Raw genomic sequence first — 24,540 nt, 5'->3', positions numbered from 1 at the left:
AACATATATGTGGCAAAAAGCAGACTATAGGAAGAAACAATACAGACACGAACACATGGTGATTTCACATATAGAAACTCTATAGGACCAAATGAAAAGCATAGGGTAATTTCTGTCCTCGTGTCATGTTGATTAATAACAGTGGACATGTATTTACTAATGCCCTCCGGCGCACCAAATAACACAATACCCACAATGCACAGGGAGGACATTTTTCTCTGTCGGAATTTGTTATCGGAATGGGCCTTTGAACTCTGCAGCGATGGCAAAAGTGAAACACCTTCTGAAAAATAACGGCCATAATTCGAAACAGTGTTTTGATTTCCAATCTTTATTTCAAAACCAATTTCAGTTCCAAACTCACGGCTTCCTTTGAAAGAACAGTTTCAAAGTGAACTTCTTATTGACTGTGAGCATAAGGAATGAAGGGATAGAGAAAGAAAAACATTTGGGCTATGTGTAGAGCATCGAGGCATGCGGATCACGAGGCCGGCAATGGTGCATTCATATTTTCCGCTGCATCCTACTAAGTGCAGCTAAAGCAAATGGTAGAATTAAAAAGGAAAACACATTCATTATTAATGCCGCATTGGTTGTATATTACCGTCCTTATCAAATTAACTTTGAACTAACCCACTGGTACAACAGTTGCACATTAAGCATTAACCCAGATCCATGGCGGAGCGAATGCAACCTGTTTTCCCAAAGTTACCAGTAAAGCGCTTTATAATGGGTCCTCCTCTTCAATTTGAACAGCAACATTTCATATCTGACAGAAAATCGATAGGTATAAATCACATTAGAGGGGCTTCTCCGCAGGCTGCTGGGCCTTAATTATCAATCTGTGTCTCTTTGTGTGGCATTAAATTGGGCCTTGACCTTCCATCACAATGACCTGAGAAACGGCAAAGTAAAAGGAAGTATGGAAGAGGGATTGCCGGGTAAATGTTTCGGGTTTTAAACAAGAGAAGGCGCTGCTTTGCTGTGCGAGTATGTGTCCGTGTGTGTGTGTGTGTGTGTGTGCGTCTGTGCGTGTGCGAGCGTGCATTGCATGCCCATTAATCTTGATCAGTGAAGGTAAAGGCAAGCAGGAATGGGACACAGAGGAAGGCCGGACCAAAGGAAGTGACACGGAGCTCGACATCTTTAGCCCAAAAATCCTAGAAATCGAATTAAAAACACTTCTCAAAGATCCACAGATTTTTCCGCATGAAAATAAAAATTATCAATTTGCTGGTACATTTAATGCTTGGGTGGATTTCCATCCTTTAAAACAGATATAAGTAGCAGGCCTATGTAGACTCCGTTTGACTGAGACATGTAAAGTCTGCAGGACTAATCAACTGTGCTGGGTTCACACTCATAACCATAAACAAACACTTCATCACCTGTGTGGTGGAGACCGGCCAAACAGCCAAACCCTCCATGCTGTAATGGGCTTCTCTCATATCCAAAGCCAAAGTCGACTACAGGAGAAAACGGCCGAATTCACAGACTCTCCCTTAAAATAACAACCAAAAAAGGCTGAACACATAAGTAGAACCATTAAAACCTGAAGCCGGGTTTGCTTGTAAGTGGAAAAGACAAGTCACTGTTAATTCTGGGGGTCATTCCGTCGATGTGAAGTCAGAGAATGTGCACCGGCATTATGAAGGACTTATTATGTTATGTTATTATTAAGGTTAGACCGAATAACTTAATCTCCATGCTTGGCCACCATTTCTACTTTTGCTTCCATCCCAGGCAGGATAAAGGACAGAAACGTAAAAAGGGGCATTTCTGGTATTTTCAAACAAACTTTCCTTTCATTCCTTTCAAAGCAGGTTGAGGAAACATAAGAAGTCAATTAAAAGTATACGTTCCCTTCTGCAATTTGGAAAATGCCTCTCTTTGGAATGACTGAAGCAGTCAGTGTGCACACTTTGACAAGAGAACAACCATAAAAAGACATGATCAGATAATAAGCATTTCCATTTACCAAGTTAAAAGAGAGCAGCTGAGGAAAATGGGACGGCAGACTATGCTCTGTTAGCTTCCTACCCCGACAGCCACCAGTACAAAACTCGCTGGCAGTGAGACCTTTATGACTTGCGACACTGTAATCATGGGCAGCACCTTCCATTACAAGGCCCGGCTGACAGGGTCGGCCCGGCGAGGGTGCCTGCTCCCCCGGGCGGAGACAGCTTGGTGAAGACGAAATGATAATGGCTGGCATTAATCGAGTCAATTACACTGAGCCGTGTCTCCCGCAATTCATGCACAGTTCAAATAAATAAATATGGATGTGCGCTGGAGTCTGGAGAGGAAATGGGCTGAGGGAGAGCAGCGAAAGGGGGAGTGGAAACGGCAGTGGAACAACAATCGTGTCTAAAATCCCATAATGGCACAACGGCAACACGCACCTACAGAGGGAGACGGCATTAAAACACATTTGAATCCCATTACAGAATTGTATTTCTAAAATTGTTGTTGTGGTTATCACTGCGAGTCGCTCATGTCTTTGTCCTGCTGATTCTACAAATAATGAGCAGGGGAAACGAGGAGAGGAGTTTCACAGCGGTGGTGGTGTTGTACCAATGTCAGCCTTATCTAAAAGCTGTAGTTGTTGTCAGATGATGCCTCGGCTCCCCCCCTCCTCTCCCTCTGTGGGTTGAGAGGGTTAACCAGTATAATAGGCTGGAGAATGGAGGCTCATTACAACCTATCAGCCCTATGTTTATCAATTAGATTGACAGAGAAAGGTCTGGTGGTGTTGCCGTTCCGCGGTGAGCCTTCAACAAGCCCACTGACAAAACCAGGGTCTCACAGAACAAGAGGAAAAAAAATAAAAGAAATATATACCGAGATTTTATTAAAGTGCTTCATTTGCAATCTCTTGACACCGGTGGCACATCGGTGCTGCACATTCTCCAAGGCTGGGCTATCGCTCTGCGAGAATCTCCAATTTCTCACATCCGTCGACAAGCGCTCCCAGAGGGTTTCATTTACAAACGGGCAGAAAAACTGTCCAGCAGAAGGCGAGACATCAGGCTCGTCCTTGTCTGGTACCAGAGAATGCAAATATCCTACAAATAAATTCCTCCTGGAACACATTGGAGGTCTGCGGAGACAAGAGGATGAAATGAGAAAGGAGAATGGGGGTTACCAAACAAAAGTAGATGCCCGACCAGTCCACCAATTGGTTTCAAAGAGATTCTCTTGCACTTGATCTCTTGCCCTCGAGTTTTCAAATTGCAACATAAAATGTCACCAGGGGAATTCAGACAATGGGCCAGGGAAGAAACGAGTGAAGGGGAGAGGAGGGAGAGAAAAATGAGGGCTTAAAAGTACAATGGCGAACAAAAGTCACCAGATGACAATGCCTGACAGCCACTTCAATTCTGAAATGATGCCCCTGTCATGCCGTGCTCCCAAGTATTGATTTTTTTTCTTCGACCGCCAGAGTAAAAAAAAAAAATCTAATCCGGTTGAAACAGATCCCTGCTGCTGGCATCAGCCCATAGCTAGCGGCCACCAAGGTTAACGCAGGCGCAACACTTATCAAAGTATCTCTCCTCCTCCTCCTCCCCCTCCGTGGCGAATCATTAATGGACTGGTCACCAAGCTCGGCTGGCAGCCCTCTTCATCTCTTCTGCTGAAAAAAAAACCTTGTCTCGTCTCTGCAAAAGAGCACCCTCCTCTCACCGCATCAGTCTGCGTTGCTGCCATCTTTGCGCGATGACTCCGGCTCAGCCTCAAGGTCATGCCACGTGAAAAATCAAACGTGTCGCGCCGGAGGTGAAAAATAGTCTAATGAGGGAAGGATGTGCCCAGAAGAAAAATACATGTCCCCAGGATTGGCTGATGCCTGAAATCCTGAGTATGGGGGTGTAACAACACAAATGTTTATTGTTTAAAAATGAGAAATTTGAGCAGCGAAGAGGCCCCTAAATACAACATGCCCAGCTAGAACACACTCAGTAACACGACAAACTAAGATCCATGTCATGTGCTCGACATGGAAACTTTTATTCAGAATTGTGAGCTCACCTTCAGCTGCTCAAAGGGGGAAAATACAAGAAAAAAAAAGGGAACCTGCGCCTGGTGGCTAAAGAGACTGTGTCAGACAGAAACAAAGAAGTGAAGTCATATTTCGGGAGTTAGCTGGTCACACATAATGATGGGCGCTGCAGAGGAGGTACCTGGGGACTTCATTACGCTGACAAGACAGTGGGACTGAGCCTCTACTGTTCACCACTGTCTTTTTCCCCACTTCTCCCTTTCTATCTCCTGGTGTATTGAGTGACATAATCCATGTTGTACTGTTAAAAAAAAAAAAGCATCTAACAAGAATTGAAAGAAAGAAAGAGTATAAGATGATTTTTCATCCTTCCACAAGGGTTAAAGCACCCCTACCCTAATGGGTGTGCTATCTGTGTGTAGTTGGCTATCGTTTTATTTTTTCTTCCTCTCATTCTCTTGACAACAGATTTTCCCGTAATGAGAATCCGGGGCATCCAGCAAACTACATTACAGCTGCGACAAAGACATGACAGCGAGCTCCAGTTGGTGGCAGCTATCAGTCCGTGTGGCGGGAGGGATGGGGTTTAAAAAAGTCTTTGGGAGCTGTGATACTGTGGTTCTCGCACACGCGTGTTTAAGTAATCTTGTCGAGTAAAACATCTTTAAAAAAGAGATTTTTGTGTAATAAGTGAACTGATCTGCCTGCTGGTCACACATGAAGTCAAACTACAGAGCCTTCCTATCTGAAGCTACTATACTGTGGCACATCCGTGGCCCGGCTCTTCCCTGTGGCGCTCGGCTGTGTACGATGGTCTGTGGTGCAGTTGGTTTCCAGAGAGCGGTGCGATGATAATAGAACACAATGAGCATCGGCTCAATGTTAATGACATTAACGTGGGGAGAAGGGCCGGATCGTTTTACAAGCAGAGCGGAGGGAAGACAATGACGCCAGGCACTAATTAGCCGCTGTCGTCTGGCTTTCACAGAATCTCTCAGACAGTCAATTCAATTACTCCATATAACAGCAGAGGGATGAATCAAGGGGGTGTATAAAAAAGGGGGGGGGGATTTAGCAGAGGGGTAAGAAAGAATAGAAATGACTTGGGTCTTGCTCACTCTTCGCTATCTGGACTTTCTTATCTGCCCTTGTGGCCCTGAGCCCACCACATTTCATCCCTAATGAACACCCCCATAAAAAGAGGGAGTTCGATTTCTCTCCCCTCCTCTCCATCTCCTGGGCTCCCTCTTCTTCCCGCTCCTCTGGAAGATATCAGAGTCTATCATTTGCTGAGCTGGGCAGCAGCATTCGATCTGCAGATCTCCTTCACATTAAGGATCCTATTAGATAGAGAACCCTAAAAGGTAATTGGATTTCCCCCTAGTTATCTTCATCTCTGTTTCACCCTACGCCCACTCTAATAACTTACTCTCCGGGCCAAAGATAACTCAATTCTGTCCCGCAGAGAGCCACTGAGAGTGTGAGAGAGAAAGGGAGAGAGACAGTGAGAGAGAGAAAGCATATGTTACGTCTCTGAGGCAGGCGGGTATCTAAATCAAAAGTCTCCTCCATCAATGCCTTCTCAAGGATATTACATCTGACAAGGAGCAAACATAAATTTGTTTTGAAGCATTGAATTATTCTCCTCTCTCCTGGTGCTGCAGAAAAGAAAACTTTACAGATCCTGTTCTGGAAATCGGTGCTGGTTTACAAACCGGCTCACTTCCAGTTCAACGCGACAACAGCCAAAACATTTTTTGGGGCTTTTACTCTCAAAACAATAACCAACCTATACGATGTCATAGCAACACAATACAGAGGAACAGCGCTTTAAAAACTGGGACATGGCTGAAAATTATTTCAAAAACCTCCACCCCTGCCCTCAGGGGGGATGTTTCATTGGCCTGTTATTTTTATTGTGGCAGTGCAAAATGAAACCGTTGGCTCCAGCAGGCTCAGGCTGAGCTTGTATGGAGGCAAAAATCAATACAGCAATATCAGAGCAAGACTTATCAGGGGTTCACTTCTTCTCAGAGGTCACCGAGGAGTAACTGCATTTAAGTGGGGGATTCAATTGTGAAACATAGTTTGGCGACGTGCTCGGCCGGGTATCTGATTAAGGAGGGCTGGAAGATTGCAAACAAAGAACCGGGTTTTGAATGGAAAAAAACCACCAAAATAAAAACAACGGAATGTTATAGCTTTCCAATCGTGGTATTTTTGCTCTCAATTGAGTGATAGTTCATGTAAGCGATCGTGCGGCTTCATTGGGAAACATGAACCCTGACCTTATTAGACTAAACACAGTGCTGTACTTATGTGGGCCCACAACGTCTTGAAAATACAGATAATATTTTACATAAACATTAGCGTATCACATATGAATGTAGAAAGCACAGTGGATGAGGAAAGCTGCCAAGCAAATAAGAGAAGAGCAGATGCCTCGTCTTTGGTTGCCTGTCATTTGAAGTCATTAAAGACTTTTCATCTCATGTTTACATGCCCACTGGTAAGCAAACACAATAACACTGCACTTACCTAAAGGTTTACATAAGAATAGGACAATTCTCGCAGCTAATTAGCCTAGTCTTATGTCCAACGCCTCTTATTTAGACATAAAAAGTCCACATCTGTACAGAACTTATAAGTTCGGTTAGTATGGGTTAGGGACAGTCGCCCCGGTACGTGCAATGCTGACCACAACTACGCTGTTCCAGGTTAGTAAACACAGACTGATGCATGAGAGTTTGAAAAATGTAGACGGGATAGGGACATAACCTTACACAGAGCATGTGTTCTGCAGCCACAGCGTGAGGCCGAGCAGGATCATTTGAGGCTGTCGTGTGCAGACTGGCTGCCAAGTCTGTCTGTGCGTCTGTCCGTCTGTCAGTCAGGACACATACTGCAAGCTGTTTTTACTCGTGTTGCTCTCGTGTCAGGCGAAAAAAAGCAGCCTTTCCCCGACACACTGTACATTAACTTTTACAACAGCATTAACTGTACTTCTTTTTCATTAAGTGGACATGGGGTGGGGGTAGAAAGAAATCTGCCACATCAACCTAGTGGAGCTAAATCATACTCCGGGTTCTGTGTTGATAATGATAAGGTCAGCCCGTGTCAGATAATGCAGTGCAAATGATTGACATTTTGGAGCAGAGCGAGTAATAAGGAGAGCAGGATGCCAATCACACAGAGAGGCAGCCTGTACTGGGGGAAGAGAGCAAAACATATCACGGACAAAACTTTGATGTGCAGGAGTTGTGCCCCCACCCCTTCTGATTGACTTTCAACACTCTTGAGGGAATTTACTTTAGCCGTATGTAAGGGAGACCCTTCCTTGAACCTTTAAAAAAGCATCGCATTTTACTGCAAAGTGGGGGCCGGGGGGCTGGGGGTTGGAGTTGGTGGGTTTAACACACAGTCAGCCCTTCAGGCCAGCACCTCTCAGGTCTGTCTGCAGCTTTTAGTGCTGGCAGGTTCCTGAGAAATGAGGGAGGGAAGGATGGGAGAGAGGGGAGGATGCCATATTCCTGTCACTGGCAAAATACACCCCCAGCGGGAGTATAATGGACAGGAGCTCAGCCGGACAGGAAATTATTTTGGTGAGATCTAGAAAACAGAGGTAGGGGAGTGTAGCGGGGTTGGACTGGGAAAAGGGGGCAACGGAGGGCGCCCGTGGGTTCAGGAGAGAGTTGGCCGGGCGGCTCCACGTGAATGGCGACGTCTGTGCTGAGAACTGGTGGGAAGTGGAGGGGTAGAAGTTATGTTTCAGGGGGCAGGTCTGCAGTTAGACAGAGAGGCGCAGGGATAAATTAACACTACACAATGTTTGGTTAGTGATATGCACCAAGCATGATCTCCGGGCCTCAGACCACTTCAGTGTGTACATGAGAGTCTTTGTATCGTGCGTGCACTCACGATTAGCACGGGGTTATGTTTGAAAAGTAAACATTTATCCTGCAGGTTTGCCGCGACAGATCCTGAAACTTGACGGACATGTCATTGGATCAGCTCCTCTGTTCTCTCGCTGACCGTTACCCCGTCCTTGTTTTCTTTACACACATTCACTGACAGAGGATCGGAGTATCAAGAGAGTCTTTGTGCAATGAGCCTAAAGCTACAAATGAACTGTGGATTTCAGAGAAAGATGTGTGACTAACTTGATCTTAGAACATTTACTAATTCTAAGGCTGCACTTAAAGATGAAACACGTCATAATTCTTTGTGGATATATCTTTACATCCATCTGTACGATAATCAAAAACACGCCTGAGTCACTCGTCTACCTTTTTCAAAGTGATAGTGACACAATCATTTTTCAATGAGATATAGTGAAACACCTACACTTAAAGGGGCAGCAAGCGATTTTGGAGAAAGCTTGTTTTTATCTCTTCGTTAATTTTGTTATTTTACTGCTCTGGCCGGGCTGGGTCCCACGACCACTAACCACTAAGGCAAAACCGCGGCGTTGCAGCGCCACCCGCTAGCCCGTCACTTAAGGTGTCGACGAGTGATGTTTACAAACTGCACTCGTGGTGTTGTGTGGTGCGGTCCGCACCATTTTTTTGTTTTCAATTTACAGAGCCGGGGCTGCGCCGAATACACACACACAAAAGCGCCAGCTAGCAGGCCGAGATCTTCCTACATCTAGTTTGCTTTTTATAATCATTAATTATGTCAGTGTCTTACCTCAAACTCGGCATGTTTATGGATGTCTTCAGCCCTCTGTCGGCTGAGGATGAATTCCGCTTCATTGGCCACACGAACCAGGTGGTCCTTCATGGTGTGACTCAGCAGTCTGCAGAGAGGGGAGATGGACATCAGCCTACTGGAGCACTGTCAACATTCATTTGCATGTATTGTTTACAGTTCTAAAGCATGGTACATGGATGAAAAAGTAATTCATTTAGTAAAGGAATTCATCAAGATAGATGCTTCGAAAAATCTTGAGTTTCACAGTATCTAAAACATCTGTTTAAAACGCAAGAACTAAAGAAAGAACAGCCATGTAATGTCCATAAAATGCTCAAAAAGAACCGTGCAAAATGAGCAGAAAATCAAATTCAGAGACAAAGCCAAACCAGATATATTCTTTAACTGGTGTGCAGGTGCTAATCGATTGGTTAATGATATGCATCTGACAGGAGGGAGGATCAGTGCGCATGTTGCTACATGTGTAGTCTTCCTCCCTCCCTCTTCTTATCAGTGTTGATGAAACATGCATGTTGTGTGTGTGTGTGTGTGTGTGTGTGTGTGTGTGTGTGTGTGTGTGTGTGTGTGTACACACATATGTGTGTGTCGAAGAAACCTCTCTACAGCCCTAAAGGTCAGAACTGTGCAAAGTGGAACAATAACAGACCAGGGGCCTGAGAGGAGGGATGGGGGGCCCAGGCTGGGGCTGATTGAGGGGCGGGGGTTTCGGGGTCAGGGGATGACTGTAACCTAAGCCTGCTGTTTCAGCGCAGGGTAGCAGGGGAGCGGAGGTGCTGGGGCCTCTGCAGCCTCTCTGGCCCTCGCCAGGCCAGGCTATCAATAACCCAGCCACTGCCCTTCTTTACGGTGCTCTGCACTCAAACTGTACACATGGACAAAACAGACTTTTAGAAGTGCTTTTTCTTTTTGGCACATGGACATTGCATGTTGGAAATTGGCTGTAAAATATATTATATGAAAGTGTTACTTTGGACTAACAAACAAAAATTAGATTAATTTAATGAATTAGTTGTTGTTGTTTTTAAAGTTTTTAACAAAGAGACGCGTGACATACTTAAAACTAACAATCTCTACCTGGAGACAACTAAAGTACAGTTTTGTAAAACAATAACTGACAATGTTATAGTGACTATGTTAATAGAAACAAAAAAAGAATCTTCTGTCACTAAACTAGTTGAATGAATGAATCGACTAATAATTTCAACTCTAATAACTTGATTCATATTGGATAAATAGATTGACGGCTTGTCAGTGCTGTAGGAAACTTTGGCAATCGTGAACGTTGTTTTTTAAATTCAAACTGTGAATTGTTTGAATAGTCATTTTCTGATTTTAAGTACTTTCATTTCAGGCATCTGGGTTTACATGAATGAATGAATGCAGGTTTCCATTATGAGCTGTGGTGGACTAAGAGCCACCTCATTAAGGTGAACTACAAATCCTGTCCTGCACAAACAGGTCGGATGACTGCACTGCTAGTCCCATAAGCTTTGCTGTGGATTAGCCTCTGCCGACGAAAAGGTGAGGATCGATAATGGGAAGGCTGAGCCTCTAAATCAGAAACTGATGAGAGATTAAGAGTAAGAGGAGCCGGTGTGGGAATGAGAGAGTTGTACTCGGAAATGCATAACTGAAACAACAATTTAAAAAAGAGAAAAAGTCGACAGAGGCGATGATTACAGGCAGATAAAGGCTCAAGCAGAAAGGCATAACCTGACAGAGGGTCAGTGGGAAATCAAGAACGATTTCCACAGTGTCGCAGAGAAAACCAGCAATCAGAGCCCCTGTCACCGTCTACCTAGTCCCTCTCCTTCTGCCAAATCCCTCTGGGATGAGCAGGTATTGAATGGAGCCTTGAACTCAAGAGTCCCCCCATCCTCACTCTCCCAAGCCCCCCTCCACACCACCAGTCATTGATTGTTGTCCAGAATCTTGAACAGCCACCCCATCACAAGGGCCTCACGGAGCTCGGGAGGCCTGAGGGGCTGTGATGTGATCCGGGGACTGGGAGATTGGAAAGTGGCCAGTAGGGTTGAGGTTGGGGAAGGATAATGAAGAAGTGCTGCTGCGAGAGGGGAGAGGAGAGGACAGCACTTAGCAGTTACCTACCTGCCTTCGTTGACCAACTCGATAAAGGCGAGACCTGCATTCTTCTGGATGGAGTTCTGCCATTCCTACAAGCAAACACACGCAATATCAGTGATGGTGCAGAAATAACTCTACCAATTGTAAGTTGGGACACAAATCTAATACATTCCTCACCAGCTTTAAGAGTGAATATACTCAAGAAAACAACTAGAGCAAATGTGATGGCACTTCATGGGTGATGGTATAAAACATAAAAGCTACTTAAAAGTGGAAGTGTAATAGCTTTATTCAAATGATCAATTAATCAGTAGGTCTACAAATTTTCTAAAAACAGTGAAAAACATCAATCACAATGTCCTAAACCCAAGGTTACATCTTCAGAATTGCTTTTGTTTCTCAATTTGAGAACTGCAACTAGGGATCGTTTTTGCACTTTTGCTTGAATAATTACTGAAACAACTAATGAATCTTCAATTAATTGACTTTTTCAAGATGTCTAAATGTTTGTGATTAGACCTTGAAGAAAGCTTTTACAACCAGGTACAACCTGGTAATCTTCCCGGCCACGGCAGACTATTAATAACACTAATATCACATAGAACATAATCTGTAAAAGGTACAGCACAGGCGACATAATCAGCTGGCAAACTAGCGGAAAGCGACGAAAGAGCCGTGTTGAGTGTGCATTTATCATAAGTAAATATGCAAGTTTCCTCCTCTCTTTGACCGACGTTATGGTTCAAGGTGTCAGTCTAAACAATCCAACCGCAGCCGCGTGCGACTTTAAATCCTCAACTTCGAGGCGACAACGAGAGAGGGGGGAAACTCAGCGGTCATCGTCTCCCATGTTCTGTTCAATATTTCAACACCTTCAACGCAAACCGTCAAAAGAATAATAAAGCAACAAGGTCATGGGGCCTGTCTGAACCTCACGGCGCTTTTTCCCCTTCTTCCTCTCTGGGGAGACGACCAAATTATGCACACACACAGCAAAAGAAAAAAACCAGCTTAGAGGCCTGAACTACCAAACTTCTCTTTTAAGAAACCATTAATCACAACTTTAACACACTGCACATTTAACAACTTTTACTATCATTTCTTGACATTCTGTACGTGTGACAGTACGTTCAGTAGTGGTAGTAAGAATCATGAGAGTTTCTCACGTCAACAAAGTGTCCAACCACTTAGACCAATTTCAATGACTGGTGAAACAACTATGAAGTGAAATGTACGTGAATCGAAGCGAGAACCTTTGTGACCTCTGCTGTCATCGTCTCTCGAGCCGATAGAGGAAACTGTGTGTTTATGTAGAGACTGGCCTTTCCCTAAACCTCGAGGGCCCGCGGGGACGGGGATATCAGCGCCGCCAGGAGGAAGGAAAGATCAACTTACAAGAAATTCAAATACACATCCAAACACATTTGTGCATATTTGAGTTTTTCCCCTTTCAGCACAACAAATGCACAACACCATCACAACCAATCACGCGTCAGGCCGAGGGAAGCCATTCTCCTGAGGAGCCTGCGCACCGTCACTCTGTAACCAACTGCACGTCATGCAGACAACAACAACCTAACACTTAACCTCAATTCACAACTGCTTTTTATCCTTCAGGACTGTATTGGCATTGACCGTGTTTACAGTATTTTCCAAATAAAAGAGGGCACAGAGGGAATAAGAGTCTGGGCTTGAGAGTGGAAACAATGTTTTGGAGTTGAGTACTGGCAGAGGGTTTTGCAGCTCGGGATTGCTTTGCTTAGGAGGAAGTGTGAGAGCAGCCTTGGGACTTTCTGGTTGAAGCATAGACTATAGTTGAAGGACATTAACCATGAGTGTTAGCCTGCGGCTGTGGGGACGGTCCAGACTGGGACAGACTCTCACTGGCCGGATTTCAAATAAATGCCACAGGAAGAGAAGCCGTAAATAGAGTTGTACTCTCCAGAGAAACGGTAACATTAAATTTCCTTTATGCGATGTCTTTCTAAATCCTCGGGACGTCGACGCAGGGGTCTGACAAAATAAAAAAACTAAATGCTTCTTCAGCAGAAATAAAAATAGATTATCGCTCCGAGAGGCTTCGGTTCTAAATTAAGTTTGACGAGCGGCGTTGAGGCCATTGGCATTTCGTGGACACTGACAAAGGTGATAGCAAGACTAATGGTGTCATTATGTGCTAAGAAACGGCTCTTCTAGTTGAATTAAAAAAGCAATGACCCCGATCTGAGGGACATCTCCCGATGACAAAAAGGAAACAGGGACAGGTCAGTGATAGAATATTGGATTTTGGCCACCCTGGTCAGCGGTGTCACAGCTTTTATGGCCGCGATAGGGGCCATGACCACAGCACTCCTGATGAGAGGATACAAGCAGCCATTTGTGACCTCTCACCTTTAACCTGACCTCCTTACAGATGATAGGATGAGAGAGAGGCTGTGTCATTATCCTGACCGGAACCTTCTCAATGGATTTTTGTTGATATCAAATATGACTAGTAGTGGAAACATTTTGTTGATTTAAAAAAAATCATTTTTTTTTAAATTTGCGTGTGAGGGTGTGTATGAATGAAATTTGAATCTACTCATGGAAATGCCCGTCTCAATCTAAAGTGAATAAGGGAGCTCTGTATGGTCTGTGTTCCATGATCACGGTGGCATTGAGTCTAAACACACATGCCATGCACTTCCGTCATTACAGCTGATTATCCATAATCAACATCTAAATATACCACTACCACCAGTGAGAAAACACAGACCTCCTGAGCAAAAGAGAAAGAAAAAAATCGCCTTTCAGACATTAGGCTTGCCACAACACAAGGAAAACATTTTCCAACACTGAAGAAAGAAATGCCTCAGGTCTCCCGAAATAATAAATAAGTCAGTTGTGCTTTTCGGTGGCATCACTCCTAATCAGAAGTATTTGTTGATTTGACAGGCAATGGGAATACAACTTTAGATGAGACGACAAAAGCATAAATCCTCACGCTGAACATGACAGGCTAGTGCAGCACAAGGAAAATGAAAGAGGCTGAGAGCTACTGATTTTCTTCAAATGTAGAAAATGTGTAAGAGTTACATGTTTGGGTAAGATTGCAATAAGACTAAAGCATTTAAAAAACAGAAACAAAATGCACATTTTACAACGCGGTCAATTCATTCAAATAAATCTGCCAGTGACGTCCGTAACGCAAAGTTGGTTTTCAAATGGAGACATTTTGAATTAGACCTTTGTCCACTGACGACCACGAAAAAGAACAGAGGAGGAAACGGTTTATTACAGCTGAGTGACCCATGTGTTTATGAAAATCTGATATCAACAATGAGTAAAAAAAAAAAAGCAAAGTGCAGCCATATGTGCAGACGACTAAGACAGAGACAAAACGTTCAAATTACTGTTCGCACAAACTATCGAATGTGTCACTCATCATCACTTTTCTGACTGACTAATGCAGACGTTCGGTAGTTTGCTGCATGTTCTTGCTGCTGTGTCTAAAACACTGTGTGTGTGTGTGTGTGTGTGTGTGTGTGTGTGTGTGTGTGTGTGTGTGTGTGTGTGTGTGTGTGTGTGTGTGTGTGTGTGTGTGCGTGCGTGCGTGCGTGCGTGCGTGCGTGCGTGTGTGCGTGCGAATAACTTGACACCCATGTGTCTACTCTGGCTCTCAACAGTCTACATGTGCGTGTTCATATGGTATCGGCTTAAAGAAAAACAGACACTCGTATTGGTGTTTGCGTGATCAAATTCACAGCTGAGAGAATATTTACTTATGTCAAAATATTTATGCTGCAGCAAATATTTATGTTTCAGGGTCTGCGCAAGCTTCATGGATTCACACTTTCACGGCTACACAAATACAAAAGAGTGAAAGGACAGGAAGCGAAAACCTTCCCATACTTACAAGAGACAAACCAAAAACATGTTAGATCATTTGAGGTGTGCATGAAGAGCATGCTTGAGCGAAATTCATAAATACATACAGTAAATTTCATGAGGCAGGGCTGCATCATTAAAAAGGAAGGGATTCCTGTTTAAAGAATCCACTTTTAACCTCTCGCAACCAAGTATCTGGTTGATTCAGATTAATGCCAGTGGATTTCAAACACGCAGAAACAAAAATACTTGAACGCCGTGCAGATGTTTCAGCTCCAACGGGACCAGATGTTCAGTTTTCACTGCTGTTTTCTCATTTCAATTTATTTATTTTGACAAGAATTACAGGTCTAGACTGTTCTGGACACAGGAGTTTTTTGCATATTTTTGCATCACAACAACACAACACACAAACAAATTTAGGCAACAGTGCAGACTGTTTTTTTTAAATCATACATCTGTTCATGTCTTCTCAGCTTAGCCCTAACATCAGTAAACATTTCCAGCCATCTCATCTGGAGACACGTATCGTGCATTTGCTAAATGTTGTGATTTAAAACGTATTGGAATCATATTGTTCATGGCCGTAATATAGTTAAGGCTTATAAGTCGACGGCATCAAAGCATTTCAAATGCAGATGTGTTTAGAAACTCAAGCGATGGAATATATATTTGTTTTTGCATATGTTAGCTTGTTCATTGCATTGGCAACAAGAAGCCAGCATTGGAAGATCAAGAAAAAAGTCCTTATCCTTTTCTTGTGGGTTTGACAGGAAGAGGTGAAAAAAAGATATAAAAGAACAAAAAGAATGTACCTACTTTAAGCTAATCGTGTCATTATTAAACAGCCTTTTTGACCAATCATATAGTTTCCTCGCAGCCTGGGAGCAAATGTTATTTAGGCCTGTAGCGCTCCATTTACATTTACAACCAGAAAAGAAATTTGTTCAAAGTGTCCCTCATTTCTGACTAATTGTATACATCCAAAGTTATTCTACTTGTGCCATTGGCTTTACAAAAGATGAAATATATTCAAAAGGCCGGTTATTGCTCAAGAAACACGACACAAGTCATAGATACGCCTGGAACCAAGACTCATCTAATTGGCAAGAAGATCTGTCCACCATCATATTTACAAGAACAAGGCGTCTGTCAGTTATGTCCTCAGACTGAGCATTTTAATACCAGCTGTTTTAATACAAGCCCACATTAAAACTTAAATATCAGTACTGAGCAACGACTACATACCTGTATGAACCTCTGTGCTGCCAAGAGATTGTCCCAGGCAGCCCTATTAAAATCTCTGAGTACAGTGGTTGTCAAATTGACTTTGCCAAACTCTAAATACTGGATTTGGCCTCCGACGTAGGATTTAGGATAACTCGATTGAAATGTCCAAGATTTGGGTATTTGTTTTACGATATGAAAAATGCAGGTCTGAAGGAAGGAGCCCCGACGGGATTTTTTATCAGCGGGACGGCTGAGAGAGGATAGCAGGGGGAGAACCATAGGGATGCATTCCAAGGTCTTATAACGGGACCTGTCTGGCAGGAAAACATTACACTAACAGCGTCTGTCAGGAGGAAAGGGCTCTGTCAGGGAAATTCATTTATTTGAAACACGATTATATGTTGTGTATAAATAACCAACCATTCATGCCACTTGAGGCCCTCCAGTCCCGTGCCACTTGAAGCCAGCTGACGGTAAAACCGGCTAGCAGCCAAATTAAAAGCCACTCAATTTTTTCCTTGTCTTTTTATTTTTTTTAATTTTTTTTTGCTCTAAGGAGTCTCCCGTCTTATTCTCCCCTCTCAGCTAGACTTCACTTCCTGTCAGGAAGCCCCCCTTGACCCCCAGCTCCTCCGACACAGAAAACCCCTGCCGCCCCTGATCTGGCTGCATAGTTGGCAACGATAGGGAGCCTGTGAGAATTAAGTGCCAGTTGGTGTTACTGTGTTTTCTCTAGATCTCACAGGAGAGTCCATTTTCAAAGAATATACAGCGCGGTATTATCCTCGGAACTGGAGAGTGATGGCGGGGACACTGAGCCGCGTGGCACGGCTGTAAAGAGGCAGCGGAGCGGATCACGGGGCGAGGGCGACCGGGGAGGGGATCGAGAAATAACACTTTGATTTGCACTGATCTTGAACCTTGTGTGCCTCTTTAGCTGCACAGTGGGGCGTGCGTCTGACTGCGAGGGAAACGACGGGGAAAGTATTTTTGTCCCTCGGTTTCATCACATTCCTCGCCACTTCTCTCACCTCTTCGGCCTCCGCATGTGGTTAATACAACACACTCTGCTCTTGATCCATCAAAGCCTCACTTACTGCAGAGAAGAAGAAATATGTCCACTTGACAGATATAAATGACTATTTAGCGACTCAAACATCAGACTCCACTTTCACCAACATTTAGAATGAGCAACTTAGAAAGCAACTTGTGAATACTTAATAAAACATACAAAGGTGAAGTGTGCCTATGGTTCAACGTGCTGGTTGTTTGCCTTGTTTGTCAGACTATACTACACACTGTATTGAACATCGCTTCCACGCACTCCTGCCTTGTTCCGCGACTACAGGGGTTTAAACTTCTATGCCTCCGCTGCTCGCTACTTCTAACCTGGAGGTCAGAGGGTCAAGGGTCAGGGGGAGCCCAGTGTTTGGGGAGGTCAATGTCTTTCTCCGTGCTGACAGACAGAGAGAGAGAGAGAGAGGTGTCCATCTGTTAAACAGGTTAACTTTGGTGAGACTGGCTACGGAACGTATATGATAATGTGTGGTCATCGGATTAGCAAGTTAACATGGAGGTTATTGAATTACTACTAAAGGATTATACGCATCGGTGGTCGCGACAAAATGCTATTTGCTCAGATCACAGACAGTGTAGGAGTTGACCAAAGACGTTCAATAAAACACCGCATATTCCAAAATAATAACTTCTTACACGGTAAACATATAGTTCCTGAATAATGTATATCAAAGGATTACTCAGATTAATCTTTGAGTTTTCTGCTCCCAGCCCAATGAGATTAGGACTCTACAACCATGCTAGCATCTTGGCTAAATGGTCTTTTCAGCTTAATGCTAGCCTCAGCATGCTAATGCACCAACACTGACAATGCTTTCATGCTTATGTTTAGCACACAATCTTAGATTATTGTGTAAGCAAAACAATTCCTTTCTAATTAGCTCCAAAAACGAAGAATAGCTAAATGTGATGGAAATATCATTGGTTCTGAGGGTTTTTGTTCATAAATCGAAAGTATCGCATTAATTGGAATTATGACTATCTGTTGTGTTACATAAAAATGTCAGGAGGATTTATTCTAAGGGGGAAATTAATGTTTGGACCACATTTTGTTCAAATCTATCTGGTAAATGTTGAGTTATTTCACAGAATAATTGAAAAAATGTGACTTGCTGGTGGCACTTGAGAAAAAGTCGGGGCTCACCAGAGACGGATTCATCCAGGGATGCACAAAATGTCATGGCCATCGATCTGATAATTGTTTGAGTCAGGATCAAAGTGGTGGGCTGACTGACCGACTGACAGAAAGGCATTGCCGTGCCAGCATGGCAAAAAATTCAACAGCAACATCCTACTTTCCAACACCGTGGCCCTGCTACTGTTAGTAAGAGCCGCCTGTCCAATCTGGTGTTGACCATCAGCAAACCAGCGCCCCTCCACTCTACAATTCTCTCTACCTTCCTTCCACTCCGTGTACAGGATGCGTCTCTGATAAATGGCAGAAGGATGGATGGGCTGACAGAGGGGCCAGACAATAATGGCTGATCTACAGGACACAAATGCAGCTACTGAAGAGATTTATGGGCCTCTGCTCATCGTAGACTGTCCAGTATCGGATGAGATGATTTCTCAAAGCTCTGGACGGACGGCAGCCAGCGCAATGGGAAGCGCTTTCCCTTGTCCCGGCGCATTATTTATTAATCAGATGTTTTGGGTGGAAGCCATTTCACGAAGTGCACCCAGGAAACAACAGGCTGGCCGTAAATATGACAAAGACGGGAGAAAACAAGTGTGAGAGGGAGAGTGAAACTGTCAAAGTGAATCAGGGGCATGGAGGGAGGGGGGAGAGTGGCTCTTCACATCCGAGACCCTCAGTAGACGTGGTGCATTCTTATGATATTCATGTAATATGCAAGACCTTTGAGGAAGCCATCACATTCAATTAATCTTTTCAACCTTTATTTAAAATGATCTAATTAGCACCAACGCTTTATATACTTATTGGAGTTGGTCAAATCAAATAGAAATGGACCACTGCTAACTTTAAGAGAAATCTAACTATTGTTACAATACAATAATGAAAAAATCTGATTTGTAGAGTTGCTACAGACTACAACAGTTAGTATTATGGCATAATCTGGGACTTAAATGCTGGATTCATCCTTCTTTTAAAGCAAAAATTGAATTTAAATCTGAAATTTAATAGATCAGACAATTAATTGAGGAATCAGATTACCTCTGATTAATCAACATTATATAATTAAATGCTAGTAAACCCTGAAACATGGTATAGTGTGAATACACCGAGGCCAAGTGCAGAACGATAATACTTTTTTTTTCGAGCGGCACTCTGTTACAACAGCAGTTTATGATCATTAATCCTCACTTTGTATATTCAGGATCAATATTACAGCAGAGAATAAGGCAGCATGCCACCCCAGCAGTTAATGTCTGATCAAAATGGTCCTTTAATTGGGAGCACTGTTGTACTTGTTTAGAAACGGAGCACTATCAAACAGCGGTTTACAATCCCCTCCTCAATGCCAAGCTGATGTGGCCACCAATGCAACTTTCATAAGATCCCTGATTAAAAACTGCTCTGCAGTCCCCAGCCTCCCGACCCTTCACCCCGGCTCCACTCCATCTCAAAGCTCGGGAAATTAATTAAAATTTCACAGGAGACGCTATCGCATCACATCTCCGATGGAGGTGTGAAGGTGGTGGGGGTGTGAAAAGGAGAAAAAAAATCAATCAAAATCATCTCCATGTACTCCCCTCCATTGGTTGTCTCGAAGGCAGGAATGAGTCACAAGATGGCTGCAGAGCCACTTCCTGTGGGGGGAATTGAGTGCTTCCTGTGCCAGAGGGCCCAACAAACTTTACTAAATAATGTCATCAATCACGGCACCGACTCACTCTCGCCGCCCCACCAGGGGAACCAACACACAAATAATTATACATCGTAATTTTGCCCAGAGGAAAGTCTGTCCCTGGTTTCCTCTTTTCCCTGGTGAGAAGCAGTGCATGGCCCCTACCTTCTCTCCCCTTCCCCTCCTCGCTCCTTCTCCCCTTTACACAACAATAAAATTACATTTGCATTAGCTGTGAGAGAATTTGGTTGGATGATTTATTGAAGCAATCAACACGACGCTGGCCAATCCCTGCTCCTCTCGCTGAGAGACAGAGAGAGCGTGAGAGACAGAGTGTGTGTGTGTGTGTGTGTGTGTGTGTGTGTGTGTGTGTGTGTGTGTGTGTGTGTGGGTGTGTGTGTGTGTGTGTGTGTGTGTGTGTGTGCTGTAGCGATTGGGTGGGGTAGCTTGGAGCTCGGAGAAAGGAAGAAATAGCTTGGGCTGGGGACCAAAGCGAGGCATGAGCTGTGCAGCAGAGCAATCACCGAGATTCTGCCTTTGATTAGATTAGCATTAAACAACACCCTGACAGATATGACAAATAGGTGCATTAGAGCCTGTCATTCTTCCCTCTTTGGTTTTTCTATCTAGCTTTCACTCCTGCTATACCTTCTTCTCTGGACATTACGGAGCTCACATTCCCTCCGCGCGTCCCACTAGCGCAAATCCACGCGCACCCACTGACATGCGAGCAGATGTGTAATCTGACTGAATTACATTTTTTTAGAGAAGAAACCGAGTGAATAATGGGAACCAAACAGGGCATATGGGTCAAAAAGGGGGATGAGGTGGTAGGGAAAAAAAGCCAGATGACAGGCACCATTTCTTTAGAAAATAAAGCTGATAAAAAAAGCAGAGCGCATTGGTGAGAGGTGTGTCATTAATCAGATGTGTTTTTGTATTATTCGATATCTTTGCTTTTTTTTCCATGAGGTGATTTAAATGGAAAAAACACAAACAAACAGGGCAAGAGGACAGTTATTATCTGTTGTCCTTGTCACTGTGTGTACACGAGGGCTAATGTTTGTTTGTGTTACACTATGAATACATTGAATAAATACACCTTTTTGTGTGAAAAGCATTAACAAGTAAATGTACTGTATTTAGGTTCACACGCGGTAACTTGACCGCCATCAGCGGCTTTGTGTCTCTTAATGGTAATCAGCCATCGTGGAGTGATCCATCGACATCCCCAATCATTGATCCGCCCACGCCTGCTTATGATCCCTGAATTAGTATTCATGAATCCGACAGCAGCTAAATAAACTTGGCAACAAAACACCCACAAGACAACAGAGGAGAGAGGGATAATCAATGCAAAGCACCATCAAATCTACATTATCCCTTCTCATCAGTTTGGCCGAGGCCACGAGGGCCAGTGCTCGGGTCAAAGGTGACATGGACAGGTCGGCCACCCTTGACCCTCAAACCAATATTTGCGGTCAAAGATGCCTTCTCTCCGGTTTCCCTGCCCTCACTCGGAGATGGGGTTGAGTGTGGAAAGGTAGACACGGTGGTGTGGAGGAAAGATAAGACGCTGGATGGCTCACTGTCCACTCTGGGCTGTGGATTTACTGCACTCAAGGTGAGCCCGATAAATCAGATCGGGGGGGAGGGGGGTAAGCAGACGAGGATAAGAAAAGATAAAGATGCCAGACTTGCCTGTGAACACAGAAGCATGACGAGCTCCACTACTGAGCTGCTGGACTTCATACACATCAGGCCTGGAGAAAAAATGAAACAAAGGGAGTCAGAATTACAATTATTTTGCGTGGTTTATTTATTTATTCATTTTCATAAAGCTTTTTGCATAATTGTGGAACAAGAATCTATACGAACATGCACAAACAGACGAGGAACTACCCAACATTGTGCCATCTGCGAGGGAGCAGAGAGTATTAATGGGCCTAATGAGCTGACATGATGTTACTGTAAACTAATACATATTTGGGCCTTGTATTACAGGCCCGAATTGGCCAGCATATGTCCCATTGATCCCTAATGGCGAGCCCTAGGCTTTTAGAGGGCAGGGGGCCACTAGAGTGTCCAGAGTCTGCCGTGGAGGCACAGACGGTACGAGGGAAAAGCAGCCTTTGGTCTTTCAGTTGCTCTTCATATGACATGGACACACATGCACACAAACACACATGCATGCACAAGCGCATACACACACACACACACACACACACCTCCCCCTGCCTTCTCTTCAGGCCCCCCTGCAGCTATCAATCAACTTTCCATTTTGTTTGGTGGCAGCAGACATCCCAAACACTGCTATTAGTGGCCTGGCCTCTGACCCGGCCCCCTGGAAACCTTCAGCGCGACGACCAGCTCTCGGCTCAACGTGCACTCATCATGGTATTGGATTAACAACGGGGCCGGAGACGTTATTGCATTTAAATGAGGACGGCGTTTATAAGATGTATCATCCCAAAGGTTTTTTTGGGGGGACAGTCCGATCCAATGTCATGACATTTTCAAAACACAGAGTGTGTTTCTGTGCTGCATCTCCATGCAGGTGAACTCACTTGTGCCCTCGATAAGGAGCTCTTGTCCGTGGCTGCCCAGCAGGGTCCGAGAGAGAAAGGGGGCAAAGTCCACAAATATCTCTCTCAGCAGTGGAGCCGCCTTCTCCAGAGCGTGCTCCAGACGCTCGGAGATACTGGAAATGTGGGAATGAAAGGCAAACAGCTCATGAAAACAATACAAATTGGCATGCAACTCTATATAAATTCTAGAAAATGCCAAGTGTAAAAAATAAATAAATGAATAAAAGTCTGTTTTGTGTAAAAATTTAAATTAGCACGAGGAAACAATCAGTGTGTGTGTGTGTGTGAGTGTGTGTGTTTGTGTGTGTATGTGTATGCACGTGAGAGAAGGAGAGGGAGAAAGGAAGATGAATCACCTCATATTGGGGGCTGTGTTCTGGGTCACAGGGGAGAGTGGGGGGACAGATGGCAGGCTAGCGCTGGCTGGAACCTGGCCGCCTGCTATAGGGAGAAACCAAAGAACTCTGTTATTAGTCTGGATGTTGGACAAGAATAGGACGCTGCACACATATACACACACATGCACACATACACACGCACACACATGCGCGCACACACACAGAAAAACACAGCAATTTATCATACAACCAGGGTAGCACCATAAACCTGTGTGGAAACATGCCTCTTATGAAATAATACAATAGTCTCCATTCAAATATATAGAAAAGGGGGATTTATGGTCGCATAGGGCAAGTGGGGGTACAAGTATAATTTTATGGTTTGATAGTGGATGATGTTGTACTCGTGAGGTTAGGTTTAGGGTTCATGATGGAAACTTTTACAGATTTCACTGTCAGCTGTGGTCATACCTTCGGCAGTGTGATCATTTTTGAATAGTCTTTATACATTTTCGGCCGTATATATAAAAGACGTGTGGAATATATTTGTTCTAAATAAGTGCACATGTAATTGTCTTACACCTGTGTAGGAATGTGAGATTTTTTTTAAAAATGGCTTTTTCGTTTTTTGAATTGTTTTTCCTCATTAAGTCATTACATACCAATTTACCCCTCTGGGCTGTTTTTGTGACCGTTTCATTAAACAACTAAAATGTGCTTTACGACTTCATTCTGGAGACGGAGGCGCACAAGGTACAAAGTCCATGTTTGATTGATCTGGCAGTAAATTCACTTCCCTGTGGCTCATAAATAAGCTAATGCCCAGTTGAATATGGAGGAGGGGGATTCCTCTGGTGTTTCAGCGGGCTTGTTTTTCCAGCCAGGACGGTCTCCGAGCAGGGATAACTCTTAAGGAATGACAGACAGTGTAATGTGGGCTGGAATGTGTGTGTGTGTGTGTGTGTGAGTGTGTGTGTGTGTGTGTGTATGTGTGCATGTAAGGTGTTAAACAGTGCCATGTGGGCCCGGTGAGAGTGTCCCTCTCGAGCTGAAGTAGCTCCTTCAAACAAAAAGGAGTAAATGAACGGCCCCATTAGTCCTCCCACTGCCCCACTAAAACACACACGCTCAGAAAGCATGTTTACTCAACTCTGCTCACTGACACCAAACAACTGATGCATACAGCTTCAACAGTTATTGTTCACATGCACACGCACGCACATTCACACACATACTCCTATCTGATTCTACAGCAAATGGAAGAATTCCTAAAACCCACAAATCCCTTGCTCATGTCACTCCCTCCCCTCTTGCACACACACAACATGACACATTTATACACAGTCACACATGCAGAAAGGTGACAAAAAGAAATGGCCAACATAATTTAATGTCACTGTTGAATAAGAAAACGAGAGGAGTTAATGTGCTCATAAGGTTGCGATCAAAAAATGAATGATTTTAATAATTAAACTTCATTCATCCCGTATCAGAGATCACTGTAATGTAATATTCCGAATACTAAAATTCCTGCCCAATTTATTGTTAATTTTGTGTTTACATTTAAAACAGTATTTTATATATATTGCATTTTTTTTCCATTTTATACATGTTTTTGATTTGAAACAAAGCCAAAATGTTGTGTGATTGTAATTTCCCCTGCTGTCCTCTCCGTCCTGTGGTAACTGGATTAACATTGTACCAACACATCAATATCATTCTGCCGGACACAAAAGAAGAACAATTTCTAAATAAATATTGACATTTTCACAGCGGATTCATCCAGGCTACGTCGTAGCTGTCCTCGCACTAACACTGACTCGTCAATATTG

The 24,540-nt window shown here is 43.8% G+C and overlaps 1 protein-coding gene across 5 annotated transcripts in view; it reads right to left on the bottom strand.

Annotated features, from left to right (window-relative positions):
• lrba (LPS responsive beige-like anchor protein) overlaps positions 1-24,540 on the bottom strand; it is a 173,703-nt gene that overhangs the window by 91,302 nt on the left and 57,861 nt on the right. For all 5 annotated transcript variants that reach the window (XM_035637809.2, XM_035637807.2, XM_035637811.2 and 2 more), the window contains exons 31-35: positions 22,727-22,811; positions 22,350-22,483; positions 21,484-21,545; positions 10,823-10,887; positions 8,690-8,798 (exon numbers count right to left, since the gene is read on the bottom strand). In XM_035637809.2, coding sequence (XP_035493702.2) covers positions 8,690-8,798; positions 10,823-10,887; positions 21,484-21,545; positions 22,350-22,483; positions 22,727-22,811 — 455 coding nt within the window. The remainder of the gene's footprint in view (positions 1-8,689; positions 8,799-10,822; positions 10,888-21,483; positions 21,546-22,349; positions 22,484-22,726; positions 22,812-24,540) is intronic.

Source organism: Scophthalmus maximus, chromosome 8, assembly GCF_022379125.1.
Source record: "Scophthalmus maximus strain ysfricsl-2021 chromosome 8, ASM2237912v1, whole genome shotgun sequence".
Taxonomy (NCBI): Eukaryota; Metazoa; Chordata; class Actinopteri; order Pleuronectiformes; family Scophthalmidae; genus Scophthalmus; species Scophthalmus maximus.
The sequence above is the reverse complement of the archived record's forward strand: the minus strand, read 5'-3'. Positions and strand labels throughout refer to the sequence as shown.